Below are 15,321 nucleotides of genomic sequence, written 5' to 3' on the forward strand. Positions count from 1 at the left end.
ATTTATATTTTGTCTTTGTAATTGGTGGCAAGTAGATTAGGTTTGACTAAGGGTATCGTATCGGGTTAATAGTTCGATTCGAGCATATTCGAGTATGGCAGTTGGATTCGAGTGCATCCAATTATAACCTTTGAATTCAGAGGTTATAATCCTTGCTCGGCGATGCATGGTTAGTATGTCGATGAGGGACTAATAGTTGGTATGCAGGATGCATGGCTAGGCTGTTGAAGGGGACACAAAGTTTCTTCGGGAAACATGTGACCAATAAACAAAAAGATTTTTGATTGGTTTCTATTTCAAATCAAATCATATGTAGAATTGAATTCAATTACACATATGATTTAAATTTAATTTATAATAATTTTGTCAGCCCCGCAAATTGCAAGTAATTTGTGTTTGCAACAGGAATTACTTCGATGGTCAAGCCATCTGGACTTGAAAATAAAAACAAGAAGAGCCTAAAAATATTTGTAGGAGAAACAATTCTTCATCAGTTTACAAGGGCCTTGGAATTGCTTATGAAAAAACTATATCTTGGCCATATTCCCTTTGTTGTTGGTAGAAAAAACATCACTTTCATCACAAACAATGAAATCCAGTGCAACTATTCAGGAAGACGACGATGAAAATGGCGTCAATTCTTTAGTGTCTCTTTTGAATGAAAATTTGGAAAGGGGTTTGTGTTATTAAAGGTGTTTTTGTAATATTATTTTTAATGTTAATTCTAAAAAGAATTACTGTAATTATATTTGGAATTTAAATTAATATCTCAAAAGAATTTCAAACTAAAGAATTGATTTAAATCTTGGAATTGAATTCAATTCCAAAGATTCTAAATAAACAAAAAATTCAAGCAAAAGACGAAATCTCAGAAAATGAGAGTTTTATTATTTGTGATTTGATTCCCTCTTTGTTTTGTTACTTGAATGAACATAGGTTGCAAAAGATTTTGGAGCCAACCCATCTTTTACATGCTTGCCTTCTCCATCCAGAGAGGGTCCTCGGGGTTGTAACAATGGAAGTGCTCCTGATAGTTTGTTAGAATGTATAGAGATACGAAGCGACTGTCTAATACTATCTATGCGTGCATGGACTGTGGCATTTACAAGGACTGTTACTACATGCTCGTGACTATCTAATTTGCTGAAATCTAAAAATCTTTTAGCACTTTCCCTTAGAACTTTTTTCTTTTGAGTTGTACATAGGAACCTGGATGAGCAGAAGCTTGTTTTGGTTGATTTGATGGGAAAACGGTGGTCAGAAAGATGTACATTTTGTTCTCTAGAAGTGAAACACCAATAGCTCCTGAAAACCAGGAGATCATGGATTTGGTGGACCTATCTATTCCTCCTCCCCCTTGGTTCACAGAGGAAGATCTTGCAACATATGGAGCCTTGTACCAGAATCTGGATTCCAAACGGCACTACAAGTTCCATACAGGTAAGTGCACATCGATAAAGGGAGTGCCGGTCTCTGCTAAATTGTCTGAATTGTTTGCACGTTAACCTCTGATAAGAGTTTGGCTTGAAAGGGTACTTTGTAGGTCCTTTGATGAAGATTTCAACATAACAGAACCAGTAATTAAAGTTCCAGCACTTCTGATCATGGATGACAAAGATTATGTCTTCAAAATTCCAAGTATGGAAGATTACATAAAGAGCAGGAAGGTCAAAGAGTTTGTTCCTGATCTGGACGTCATATATTTGCCTGAAGGAACCCGTTTTGTTCAGGAGCAATCACCGGACGAGGTGGATCAGCTCATACTCACTTTCCTTAATGCCAGTATTCGGTCATTAATATTTGTTGCGAAAGCTTCAGTTGGTTTTGATGCTGCAACTTTAGCGCATTGAAATCCAATTCTGATTCCTCTTTGTGTTTTGTTGAGTATGCAGAAGTGTATTAATGCAAGACCACTGCTCTCTGCCTCTTCTTTGTGGCATGTCCTGTATGTATTTGAGTATGTCAAGAAGTAAAATGTATCATTGAATTCGAATTCATCAGCATTTTGTGTGACAGTACTGCAGTATCTTGTCTCACCTTTATGTTTGACCAAGGTTCATGTGAATTCTTTTTTTTTTTTTTTTTGTTATCGTGGGTATCTTGTTCAATTTACTCGCACCTCGACTAATCTCCCGAGACCTTGAAGTTAACGACTATATAAGCTTCCAGTAGCTTTGAGGTTTGTGGGACTCGAACTAGTGATCTCGAGAGCAAACTTAAAACCTGACCAGTTGAGCTATATCTCTGATAGGTTAATGTGAATTCTTGAAACATTTACCTGGAGGTCGAATGCATCACATGGGTTTCCAATAATTACAGTTTCATACTGTGGAAAGCTGAAGGATAGCACACAAATCTGCTATTCCTAAACTTCTCTGAAACTGGAATTTCCTTGATAAAAACTGGATATTATTAGCGACTGCTCGAGCTCAGAATGCCACACATATTGATTATTACCTTACCAACACAAGGAGATGAACACAGCACCTAAAAGAAGGTCCATTTGTCAAGAATGAGAGTTGATAGGTCCATTTGTCACCAGTCAGTACCTTCAGTAGATGGAAAATAAGGGCATACCTCTATGCCTGCGGACGATTTGGTAAACTCGCGTACATTTTTATAGTAGAGTGAGAAGGACTGTGCTGCATCTCACTGGTTCATTTCCCACCTTCATGGACTACTTTATTAGTACAGAAAGCTTCAGATCAGTCAACTCTCTCTCTCCGTCTCAATGGATCAGATACAACACAAGTACGTTAGCATAAGAGGAGTGAAGCTTCACATTGCAGAGATTGGAACTGGTTTAGATCGACTATCACCTTTTCTTTTGCTTTTGCTTTCAATTTTATTTATTTTTAATTTTTAGCAGGTGAAAAAAATGTGTCTTTTTACGTGTAGGTTCTTTGATGGTGGTTTTCATACATGGTTTCCCAGAGATATGGTATTCATGGAGACACCAAATGATTGCTGTTGCTAATGGTGGATATCACGCAATCGCACCAGATTTAAGAGGTTATGGATTATCCGAGCACCATCCAGATCTTGAAAAGGCATCCTTCGATGACTTTGTGGAGGACACCATTGCTATCCTTGATTATTTTCAAATTGAGAAGGTAGCGGTCTTACACTGTATCATTTTTAGCCTAGCTGTGGCTATGTATTATTTCTTGTTTCACTACCAAGTACCAACTGGTTAAGTATGTTTACGGTGTGCATTTGCAAATATTTAGCTTTGTTTGAAGTTAACCAAATTAAGTTGATCACAGGCCTTCTTGGTAGGAAAAGATTTTGGTTCCTGGCCTGTTTATCTCCTCTCTCTTCTCCATCCAACAAGAATTTCTGGAATAGTTTCATTGGGTGTGCCCTTCTTTCCTCCTAGGCCTCTACGATACAAGGACCTTCCTGAAGGTTTCTACATACACAGGTGGAAGGTACATGATTTTTTTTGCTTCATTTTCTTGTAGTGGAACTTTAGGCTTTCTTTGTAACATATCAAATCTAAGTAACCTTGTCATTTTGGAAGACGAAGCTTTCTCTCTCTCTCTTTTTTAATTGGAAAAGCGTTGAAATGATGTTAAAGATGTGCTATCATTCTGCATGTTTTTCTTTCTAAGAATCCTGCTGCAAATGGATAATGTGTGCTTAAGTTTTTGGTCTGCTTTGTTATCATAGAATGTTAGGCGCTGTTGTTATAAAACTTCAATCGTCAAACAGAATCATCAAGATCCTTTACTTGATGTTCTTTTTGGCTAAAAAAATGAGTTGATTGGTTTATAAGTCCATCCCTGGTAGGAACCTGGGCGTGCCGAGGCCGATTTTAGCAGATTTGATGTTAAAACTGTGTGGAGGAACATCTACATTCTCTTTTCAAGAAATGAAATCCCTATAGCAGATAAAGATAAGGAGATTATGGATTTGGTGGATCCATCCACCCCTCTACCATCATGGTTAAGCAGTGAGGATCTTGCAATTTATGCAAAAGCATATGAAAAATCAGGATTTGATTCTCCAATGCGAGCCCCGTACAAGTAAGAATTTGTATTGAAATATCCAATAAACCCTCTTTGTCCAGTTGTTCTTTGAAACTTGAAGCAAGAAATTCACTTCAAATGATCTGAATGCAAGTAATTACCAATATAGCATGCTGTATCTGGGTCTTGCAGGGGACTGCGCAAAGAGTTCACCATCAGAAACCCAAAGGTTCAAGCCCCAGTGCTGCTAATTATGGGTGGGCAAGACTATTTCCTTAAATTCCCTGGGATTGAGGACTACTTAACAAGTGGGAAAGTAAGAGAACGTATGTCTGATCTAGAGATCAAGACCTTGCCAGAAGGAACCCATTTCGTCCAAGAGCAATTCCCTGACCAGGTAAACCAGCTAATCATCGACTTCCTCGAGAAACAAGTTCGATCAAGTTAATTAAAATAAAGTCGTCTCCATATCATTGAGACAAGAAATGACTTGATAATTGTATGGTGTTATGTGCAGCATGGCTATCATAAAACAGTACACATACTAGTTACTCAAAAGTGGTAGAAATCTTTGGTTAATGTTCTCTCTTTTATATGTCAAATGCATAGGTGAACTTCCATTGAGACTTGAGAGAGCTGTAATTTGTTACGTAAAACTCAAAGCCAGTTTTTTTTTTTTTTTCCAAAATGAAGTGAGAAATGTGTTATATTTCTCAATTTGTTCATACATTCGACTCGATTTAAATGGATGGAGCACCGGTCTTTTGAGCTATTACAGGAGAGGGGATGGAAATTCTACTAGTGTTGAAAGAAAGATTTCTTACTGGTCTGGAAAAGTGATCTACAATATGGCCATCAGTTAATATCTTTTAGCCTTCATTCCAATGATTTGACTGGTGATTTTTCGTTCTTGACTAATCAAAACGTTCTACCTATTGGGTTTCTTAAACACAAGCAGATGCATGCGTTGTTTTTCCCAGGATCTTTCTGAAAGATTTGCTATCAAATATAATATGAAATAAAACAACTTGCATCAGCAGACAAGAGTAAAGAACATTATAGTGATATTAAGATTTGATAATTTAAATCTACATAGAATTTGAGGCAGCATAATGATGTAAATTAAAGAAAATTAGGCCACCTGGTTCAGACCAAGAGAAAAGAAAACGGTAACAAAATCTTGGATTACGATGGCCAAATCTTAGATGTCTCAAGATTTTGAGGCAGAACGTTTATCAAATGGAAATTGCTGATATTGACACCCAAATGGAAAAAATTATCAAACTCTCAACTTGCTACAAATGGCAATGGCCTTTCTTAATGTGTTACGTGCACCATTATACATTATATTTTTCTGTTGTGTATTCATGGAATCCCCTTTGCCTTCCCCACAAATCCCTGGTATATCTGTCACCAGCTTTCCGAAAACTGGCAATACTTGGCTTAAGGCCCTTACTTTTGTCATTGTTACACGATCCCGTTACAGCCCTTTGTGCCACATGAATGTATTCCTTTCTTGGAATATGACCTTGCCGAAAATCCAACTAATCGACACTCGGCAATCCCATTGGTATCTACTCATGTTCCTTACTGTTTCTTACCAGAATCTATTATTTCTTCTGCTTGCAAAATTATCATGCAAAGGATGCGTTTGATTCTCTATGGTTCTTCATAGCCAGGCAGATAAGATGCAAAAATGCTGAACCTCTGCCTCTGGAAGACGCTTTATATTTATTTGCAATGGACTTGCAAACTATGGACCATATTGGGACCACGTTTTAGGGTATTGGAGAGCGAGCTTAGAGTCTCCTGAGAAGACATTGTTCTTGACGTATGAGGAAAGGAAGAAAGACACCACTGCTTATGTTAAGAACTTAGCGGAGTTCATGGGTTGTTCTTTCACCTTAGAGGAAGAGGAGGAAGGGGAGGTGCAGAAGATAATGAATGTGTAGTTTTGAGAAGTTGAGAAATTTGGATGTGAATAAAAATGGAGTACACTGTAAAGACACACCATTGGCTATTCAAAATAATGTATGCCTTAGGAAAGGTGAGATAGGTGATTGGGCAAATCATTTGACAGCTGAGATGGGAGCATGTCTGGATAACATAATGGAGCAGAGGTTGTAGGGTTCAGGCTTGAAGCTGCCCAAGTGATTGCGCCTGCTTTCCCATTGGCTTGTGATCATTGCCACAGAGGGTTCATAACAAGCTGTTGTCCACATCTCGTGAAATGGAAACTATTTATCCCAATAAACATCTACTCTGTCCATCTCATAACTCAATCCCTAGCCAGTATTCCCATCTTGTGAATCATTTGTGACTTTCATTTCTTTGCATGCCTATACTTTTAGTTTTCTTGATCACCAATGTCTACTTTTCCATGGACCAAAGCCTCATTCCTTGTTCCTCAAGTCACTGTACAACAAGACAAGCCCTCCTTTTGAAGTCCCCGTTGGATGAAATTGTATCCGGCAGCGGCACCTCTTATTAGCTTGTAGTCATCTATCGAAGAATCACAGCCGAGTCCATAAAAGCAAGGACCATATTTGGTCTCTTCATCATACTCGAGACTTCGCAAACTACGGTTCTCTAGTTCTTATACGATTATATAAAGCTAGGTCACCATCGCCAATCTCTATTCATATCAATCCATCACAAGACCCTACAATAATCTTCGATCCATCAACAAATCGGGTTGTACTGTATTTCAAATGTGGCAAATCAAGCGTTATACTACTACGATAAGAGTCTTGGGGAGGCTGTTTTTTGTACATGATTGTTGGAGGTGAAATCTAGCAAGCCTGGGAGTCGATAACAAAGAGTGCCACAGCTTGGAGACACGTGCTGCAGATTTGGCAGGGAGTCTTGGGAACATTTCTACAAGGATGTCTTGTGGAAGATCTGCCATTTTTCCTGGTGTTATGCGGCAATCAATTGTGAGCTCGAGCAATGTCAACCAAGTTTTATATGTTTTCTTCGATACTTCATTATAAATAAATGATTGTCCTGTAGGCTGGGCTTGCCAGACTCATCCTCTTGAAGCAGACTGAAAAGTTTCTCCCCGTAGTGCTAGTAATTTGTGACGTTAAATTTCCTCTATAAAAATATATAAATAAATAAAGGCATGCCTACCGACTCTCAATTCTTTCTTTTGACAATTTTTTTGTTGGATCTCCATTTCAGCTTGTTCCTCCAGCCTGGCCTAGCATATGTTTTATTTTGGGACTTATTTTGATCATATCCAAAATGAGTTCGTACATGGCACTGTCTTTCCCCTGCTAAAGTCGCCTCGGCAAATATCTGATGTTATATAATAGGAATCTTGAGAGAGCACACATATCAGATAGGTGTAGTGCACAAATACAATTTGATTTTGCTTTCATTACCGTGTATACAAGCGTCTGAGCCTGCACCATACAAAAAGAATAACATGGATTATGAGAAAAAGAAAAGGAAGAAAAGAAAATAAAAGAAAGTGGGCAAGACTGGAAAAGGTTAATCAATCAGACTATAAGGCGGGCTTGTAGTCAGTTCCATGGTGTGCTACAACAATCTAAAACCATGGTGGACAAAGAGAAATTGACCGAGAAGAAAAAGGCTGTACAAAGTTCGCATTTCTGGAGCTTTTTCATCATGCTCTACACGATTCAATCACTTGGCTCACATCTTCATGAGTCTCCAGTAAAATCTCAAGTATTTCATCGGATTCTACATGATTCGATCACTTCGGTCACAGCTTTATGAGTCTCCGGTGATATCATGTTTAATGTCAAGTGAAAGGCCTGGAGAGAAAAAAAAATGTGCAACCGTTCTTTTCACTCAATAATAATAATAATAATAATAAGAGGGTTGATGCCGAGAAAGTATGGGATTTCAATATGTTGCAAGTTGCAACTATCTCTTCCCTTAATATACCCTTAAGACAACAAAAAAAAAAAATACCACAAATCTCTCCAGCACAGGAACAAGGATAACCAGGTTGTGATTTGGGAGGCAATCAGCAATGGAATCACGTATGCTCTTGCTGTCATTGAACAGGGAGAATTTGAGAAGCATTGCACTGAAAAGAATGTGGAAGAAAAGAAGGAATGGAGCACACAAACCTTTCAGTTGATAGGAATGCAAGTACCAGTGCTGAATAAGCTTCGACAATCATCTTCTCTGCTTCTTTCTCTCCTTGTAAAACAGCTGCCTCATCGTTCTGTACAATTCAATAATATGCACATTTTGGAAATATCAGTAACAATTTGATTTACTCAATTATTCACATGCATCCCCACATACATTTGTAAAATATAATTCCAAGACATTATGAAGGGTACTCACCCATGACACAACATTTCCTTCTCCAGCTGCATCACCTGCACCTTGGTTGGCTAGGAAGATGGAGCACAGTAGTGGAATTACATCCTTGCGACTCTCATCTTCTGACCCTTCCAAGATTGACAGAGGAACACTTGTTGCAGCGAGCCTTGATCTGCAGTCGACTTTAACCATAAGTTTTGAGAGGCAATAAACATAAAACATGCTTTTTTTCTACCAGAGAACTATGAATATACAAGGAAACATAAACCAAATGCCTCCTTCAAGATCAAAAGAAGGAAATCCTAACGAGAAGACTGCTACTAAATTGAGAGATCTAACCAACAAAAAGATTTCCAAGTGGGATTAAGCCAGTCCATAAAGTCAAGGACAATAGCTAATTCATCAAATGCAAATCTGAAAAGAGATCATTGGAGTGTTCAAAACAATGACATCTTGTGTAACACGAAAACTAGAGAATTGGAAAGGTTTCACTCAAATTCGAATGTCATCAGATAATAGCACAAGGATTCTATGTAATACAAGGAGAAAGTTGGTTTGAGGAATTGGTGTTGCTTAAATGCAAGAACAAGAGATAATTTCAAAAGATGGTCGGCAAGCAACACCATTTAAGTTTCAATCCTATATATGCAGTTGCCATCTAAATCAAATTTTCAGAAATTTCTAGGATGTATAAATCTACCCATATAATACTTGTAAAGATAATAGTTAACATGAAGGAAAGCCTCAGCAGGTAGAAAGCAATACAACTAGGATAATAGATCAAGCTTCAATAGGTTAAAATTCACGATAGCAATTAAGAACAAAGAAGCATTTCACTATGCCATGCACCAATTGCAAGAAAACAACATATGCATGAGAGAAGTGATTATTGGGCAAGTAAAACTGGCCTGTTATCCCCGTCCTTTTCTACCAAGTTCACAAGTAGGCCCAATATAGCAACAAGAAAATCCAACTCTTGATCAGTGAGATGAACATCATTCTGATTGTCAGGTTCAATGCTTGAACCGTCCTCTTGCATCTCACCAACAAGGGATATAGATGAGCTGAATGAGGGGAAGTGGCCAGCAATCAGAGTAGACATAGTCTCCAGCCCTCCACAAACAGCAATTTGTTGACAGCCAATAGGATTGTCATTTGTTAAATTCATTAGAACCTGCCAAGTAAAGATGGTAACTACAAAGGCTAAATTTAAATGTAAAAAATAAATTAAAAAAAAAAAAGCATATGCAGCTACCTTTTCTTACTTTGACAGCATAAAAGAAGGATGGAACATAAATGAAAATCCTCAAAATGGTTCAGAGGAATACCTTGATAGCAGTAAGAAGACAGTCTGCCAGAAGGCTGGAATGTTCTTCATCAGGAACACTGCAATGAGAGCTTTTCTGTGAATGATATTGTTCACCATTACTTGATTTTTGTAGGCAATTTTCACCATTACTTGATTTTTGTAGCCAATTATCACCATTACTTAATTCTTCCTGACTCGGTAGCTTATATTGATACCCATTTTCAACTTCTCTGGAGTTTACCCTACCATTATGAGTTCGAGAGATTTTCTGTTTCCCAGAGAGCAAGTCCCACTTTGAGGGCTGAAAATCATCTTCATCAAATGCATACGGATCTTGGCTATCATCTAAGAGCTCACTCCTGGCATCTTTCCTACAATTAGGTTTCTCAACAAGGCCAAATATGGTCCTTGACCCATTGCTCTCATAACTCCTCAATGTCTCGCTACATGAGCTGGACATGGAAGGATGTATTCTCATCTTCAGTTGACAAGTATTTCCAATAAATGGTGTGGTAGTTTCAGAACTGGAGGCAGAAAGCCTCAACCGGGCCATGGAATTCTGAGATACATTTAAGCTTTTCTCAGAGGAGGTCCTCGCTTCATTGCAGTTATTCGGAGAAGAACTGATGCTTATAACTCCATTGCTGTCTACTGCTAATTCAAATAAAAGATACATCATTAAAGATAGATAGAGAGAGAGAGAGAGAGAGAGAGAGAGAGAAGGGCGGCAGGCATACAGAAACACTACAGTGATATTAGGCTACCACATACCTCTGTAGTCATCAATTAAGACCAAATCAGAAGCATGATCACTTCTTTCAGAAAGACTACAACGGTTTCCGACACTGGAAGCAGCAGCAGAACTCTTGAGCAGATGAAGACCTAGAAATCAATGAATCAATCATCAGAACACAGATCTGATTAAAGCAATCTAGTTATAAGAACCAGAAATAGACAGAAGCAAGACAGCAGTCTTACTGGATAGAATTTTGATGACGCTTATAATGATTTTAGTAAAAGATATCCGATGCCCATGAGAATCTGAGTTCCCCCTCATTCCAAGTAAATGAGTCTGTATCATAGAAGAAAATATTGAACATTAAAATCTAATAATTTGGCTTCAGATAGCATTTTAAGTTCTAATAACGGCGTAGAGGAAGAATAAACAGGAGAAGAATAACAGAACAAAATCACATCTCATTGCACCTGGTTATCTTTACTTAAGAATGTAGCATTTTCCATAATTTTCAAACATTTCAGAAGCAGCACCAGGCTTGACAGATGCATGTCATGTTCCTGAATGGAAGGTGAATGATGTTCTGTCCACCTCTGCAAATAAATGTGTTCAATAGTTACCATCTCCGAATAATACACATCACTAATTAGCATGTCAAAGACATATAGGCATGAATTTATTATCAGGTATAATGACTCAATTCAGAATGAATAAATAAATAACATAGCTTCCATATACAAAAGAAAATGTACTGGAAAACAAGTTAAAGTGCCACCATTGGTTTAAGATCTGCTTTAGATCTTATAAGGTGGAAGTCAAACGCAAGGAAATGCATCCATGCACACCACTCATCTTTTAGTCCAGCAAAGAACAGTGATGAACTGAACTCAGGACCATACAGGATTAAGTTCCAAGATAGAAAGAAATGAACAATACAGATCAGTGGCTAAATGTGTGAACCAGATGGCTAAGTAGCAATGCTGCAAATTTATCACACATAAGTAGCATGTCAAAGACATAAGATTTCCCCCAATCGAATTCATGAACTGTGCACAGAATTTCCAGTTGCACACCGTTCCTAATTTCTCAAATGATTAGCTCAAATTAAAGTTGTTCTTCAGTTTTAAAGCAACACAGAATTTCCAGTTGCACACTGTTCCTAATTTCTCAAATGATTAACTAAAATTAAAGTTGTTCTTCAGTTTTAAAGCAGCACAAGGTGTCTTGATTTTTATGGCTCGCTATCGTATTCAATAACACACATAGAAAAAACAATCATACAAGCTCGCACCTTCATAACAGAGTGACAATTCATGATGACCTCAAAGACAGCATCAAGTCCTCCAAGCTCACGTAACTTCTCCTTAAAGTTGCCCCCTGTCTTCCTTACCATGCCAGATGTATCTGCATGAAAGTGACACACACAGAAGTAAATAAGCAATCAGAAAGGAGGAAAACCAAGAGAGAAATGTGTGTGCAAGCATGCATGGTCATGCATGCAAGATTCTATTGCTTATGAAAAGACATGCACAAAGCATGTAATCCAACAAATGAAAATTCATGACAAGACATTGCATGAAGAATGATTTGCAATCTCCATGTTCCATAACAAAAAAAAAATCATAAATTTTAATAGAAAACATGCATATAGGATAAGGAAGTTCAAGAAGTTTGTAATAAACAGCTATATGCAAAATGTAACCCTAGGTCATTTTTAACTCAAGTAATTAATAAATATTCAAAGGCAAAACTTCATCAGATGTAATCCAACAAAAATAGACAAGTGAAACTTGCAAAAAAAAAAAACAGAGGACAAAAAAATGATTTAAGAGATATTGTCCATTACACAATGGTGTAAGTTTGATCTACCTCAACAAGATAAGTCAGAAGACAGAAGCAGTCAAAAACAAAAGCAAAAGGGAGAATAAAAGCACTTGCATCGACAATATTGACTTTATAATAATTGGTATCCAGGAATGTATTCATTGTCCTAATCAACAAAACTACTATTCATCCTATGATAAGAATAAACCATATGTAACAGATATGAAAAGGTAACAGTTCCTTATAGATAGAGTTCAATGGTATGACATCTAGAATACCTTCAAAGGATATCTTAGATAAACAAGCTTTCTCCATGGATAACAATGCAATCCATTTTGGAGACAATTCTGGCCTCTCCATTCTACTATCATCACCGCAATGTGACTTCATTTCCTTGCAATTAACAAGAATTTCTTGAACTTTGGCAGCAATGGCAGTGGAGGTAGAATCTGCCAGCTTACTTGTATCTCGTAAGATGTCAGACTCCTTGCGTAATGATAAAAGCTTACTGCCTATATTTCGAGCCTTATCTTCAGTAGCAGTGGAAATGATGGGTTTTAACAATTTAATAAGAAAATGAATGGAAGTTGGTGACTCTAAAACATGTTCATCTTGACCCTGAAACAATAAAATTAAAGCTGTCAAAACCATTCTGATGAGGGAAAAGATATATGGAAAAAATGAATTCCAGCCTAGAGAATCAAAAAAAAAAAGACAAACAAGAAATAACTGGCTAAGAACACCAGCATATGATTTGAGAACATTACAACTTCCAAACAAAGAAACTGAAGATTATACTTTTACAAGCATAGAACTCCATATGAATATTTTATTATATAAGTTAAAGGTTGTACTTGCTATTTTATGGTCTCTCAAAATAACTAATGCCAGTCATTGCCTTCCATCCATGTCTAAACAACTAAAGACAGTACCTTATCTAACAAGTAAGAAGGAGGTAATGCTGCATTCCCAGTTGCTTTTGTATAGATTTCAGAGGCCCCTTTTTTGAGGTTTTCAACAAAGTACGTACATGGACAAGAGAGTGTGGAAAAATGGTAGAGAACATAAAACTTACATCACTAGTCAAAACATAGAAGAGTGCAGCAGCAGCCAGATTGCTAGTTGAATCATCCAAGCTGAGGCTCAAAATAGCATCAATTATTGTCTTGGCCATCCTGAAAGCACAAAACTTTAGAATTTCAACGTGCACCAGAAATAAGACATATAACTTGATGTCAGCAAGATGAGAATAGTATACTCAATACAAGATAGCAGATAGCAGACCAACAAAGAAATCATTTTGAGTGCATAAATCGAAACATCTAACAAGACAACCCAACATGTTGTATTTCATTCACCAATTGGAATAAAGAGTGACAAGAATTCATAACTTTCACTTCTCACAAGTTCTTGGTACTTTTGGATATGCATACTGTATTCCGGAATTCATTAAACATAAATTCCCGAAAAACTCTACAATTTAATTATAAAATCTTCCAATCATTCCTTAATTCGATACTTCCAAGCTTAAACAGAGAAACCATAAACCGTTACAAAATTTAACAAATGACATCCCTTTTGTAAGATTCAAAATCTATGGTAAGCAAAATATTAAATTCAAAATCCAAAGAATGATCTCCTCAGCAAACAACCCATTTCTTTAATTTCAAAACTTGAAACAGCCGTCCACAAAAAAAAAAAAAAAAAAGCAGCACACTCTTCAAGAAGCCATCAAGAAAAATACGAATTCCAAAACTCAACAAGAATTTCTATAAAACCACCCTTAAAACTACAATGCAAAAGTTCAAAATCAGAACTCTTTGAAATGCCAATACCCTCTCTAAATTCAATAACCCCTAAATTCAATCTTTCTAAATTCAAATCCACCCTTTTATCTAAATTCAAAAACTTACAAAATCCCCAAAACTTCCATACTTTCAATTCCATGAACATCCCAGAGACTAACCTTCAAAAAGTCAAAATTCAACACCAAATCCAAAAACACCCCCCAAATTTCAAACACGAAATAACTCCAAAATCAATCTTTAAACATCAAAAAACTAAAAACCCCAAACAAATTTTAAAAAACAAAACAAAACCCGCATACCCTTGAGTCCTCAAAAGCCGTCTCTGTTGTTGAGTCCCACAAACTCTTAACAAAGACAACAAACTAGCTCTCTTAATCCTTAAAGGCTGTCCTTTCTTTAACCCATCAAGTGAAAAGTTAACCTCATCAACATGCTCCATCATTTCCCCAAACTCTTGCGCCTCCATCAACGTCGTCGAACTAGTCAAGACATTTGAATTCCCAATCTTTCCACTATTGGGTCTCTCAGATTTTGACTTACTATGCCTTGCCTTCTTCGATTTCCTTGGAACGACACCGCTTGGGATGGGATTTTCGTCGAAACTGTAGGGATCGGGATCGAGAGAATAAGAGGTGGATTCTTGAGATGAGAAAGGGAAGTTACTGCTGAAGAAATCTTGATTGGATGGGCTTTCTTGAGATTCACTGAAGGAGTAATTATGGTCAGACACGGTGTCGTCTCCCCCTCGGTTTCGCCGACCGTACGTTCTAACGAACATGTTTTTTTCGAAATTTCGTTTGTTTCACTCAGAGAAGCAATGAACAAGAAGAAAAAGAAGCGAGGAGGGCCGATTAAGTAAAAAAGAGGGAAAGATGAGGGCTTTTAGGAAAGAAAGAAGAAATTTGAAATTCTCTCTTTTGAGGTGGGGGAGAGGGGTGGGTTTAGACACTCATATGTTTTTTATTGAATTTTAATTTATTTTTTATTAAAATTTGAAATATTTTTATTTAGAATTAATTTATTTTTAGTGTTTTTAAATTATTTTAATGAATTAATATTAAAAATTAATTTTAAAAAATAAAAATATATTATTTTAATATATTTTCGAGCAAAAAATACTTTAAAAAATAATCGTTATTACACTCTCAAACACCCATAAAAAAATAAAAGATCTTTAGTTTAATTTTTATATATTTAGTTTAATTTTTATATATTTGTTTTTTTTTTTTAGGTTTATGAGATTCAATGCTACTAAATATGGGTTTTTTTAGGTGTTTAGTGGGGTTTTTTTAGGTTTATGAGTGATTAAAAGATATGATTGGCAATGATAGTAGAGTTTTAGATCTTGTTTATATATTAGAAGTTGTT

At 36.7% G+C, this 15,321-nt stretch overlaps 2 protein-coding genes and 1 pseudogene across 5 annotated transcripts; 2 read left to right on the forward strand and 1 right to left on the reverse strand.

The window, feature by feature from the left end:
• Nucleotides 1–588: 588 nt before the first annotated feature.
• On the forward strand, nt 589–1,850 carry LOC112327267 (uncharacterized; annotated as a pseudogene).
• A 458-nt stretch (nt 1,851–2,308) lies between these two features.
• Nucleotides 2,309–4,743, forward strand: LOC18097466 (uncharacterized). Its single transcript, XM_006383957.3, has 5 exons — nt 2,309–2,801; nt 2,899–3,113; nt 3,267–3,431; nt 3,793–4,028; nt 4,164–4,743. The coding sequence occupies exons 1-5, from the start codon at nt 2,732–2,734 to the stop codon at nt 4,417–4,419; spliced, it is 942 nt and encodes a 313-aa protein (XP_006384019.1). The 5' UTR covers nt 2,309–2,731; the 3' UTR covers nt 4,420–4,743.
• Nucleotides 4,744–7,321: 2,578 nt separating this feature from the next.
• On the reverse strand, nt 7,322–14,846 carry LOC7490818 (wings apart-like protein 1). 4 transcript variants are annotated; one of them, XR_002981424.2, is made up of 14 exons: nt 14,253–14,846; nt 13,221–13,320; nt 12,424–12,763; nt 11,613–11,725; nt 10,792–10,914; nt 10,564–10,657; nt 10,357–10,467; nt 9,605–10,239; nt 9,185–9,450; nt 8,298–8,448; nt 8,075–8,172; nt 7,914–7,995; nt 7,576–7,753; nt 7,322–7,378 (listed from the first exon to the last, which is right to left on the reverse strand). XR_002981424.2 is itself a non-coding variant. In XM_024599623.2 (13 exons), exons 1-13 carry the CDS (start codon nt 14,729–14,731, stop codon nt 7,670–7,672), a joined length of 2,676 nt encoding a protein of 891 aa, XP_024455391.1. In that variant the 5' UTR covers nt 14,732–14,846; the 3' UTR covers nt 7,322–7,669. The 4 variants fall into 4 exon arrangements, 2 of the variants coding, with proteins under 2 accessions (XP_024455391.1, XP_002305687.2); XR_008059027.1 differs by having other exon boundaries at nt 9,605–10,236; nt 14,253–14,845; XM_024599623.2 differs by having other exon boundaries at nt 7,322–7,753.
• Between the last annotated feature and the right edge of the window lie 475 nt (nt 14,847–15,321).

The sequence above is a fragment of the Populus trichocarpa genome, chromosome 4 (genome assembly GCF_000002775.5).
Source record: "Populus trichocarpa isolate Nisqually-1 chromosome 4, P.trichocarpa_v4.1, whole genome shotgun sequence".
Lineage (NCBI taxonomy): Eukaryota > Viridiplantae > Streptophyta > Magnoliopsida > Malpighiales > Salicaceae > Populus > Populus trichocarpa.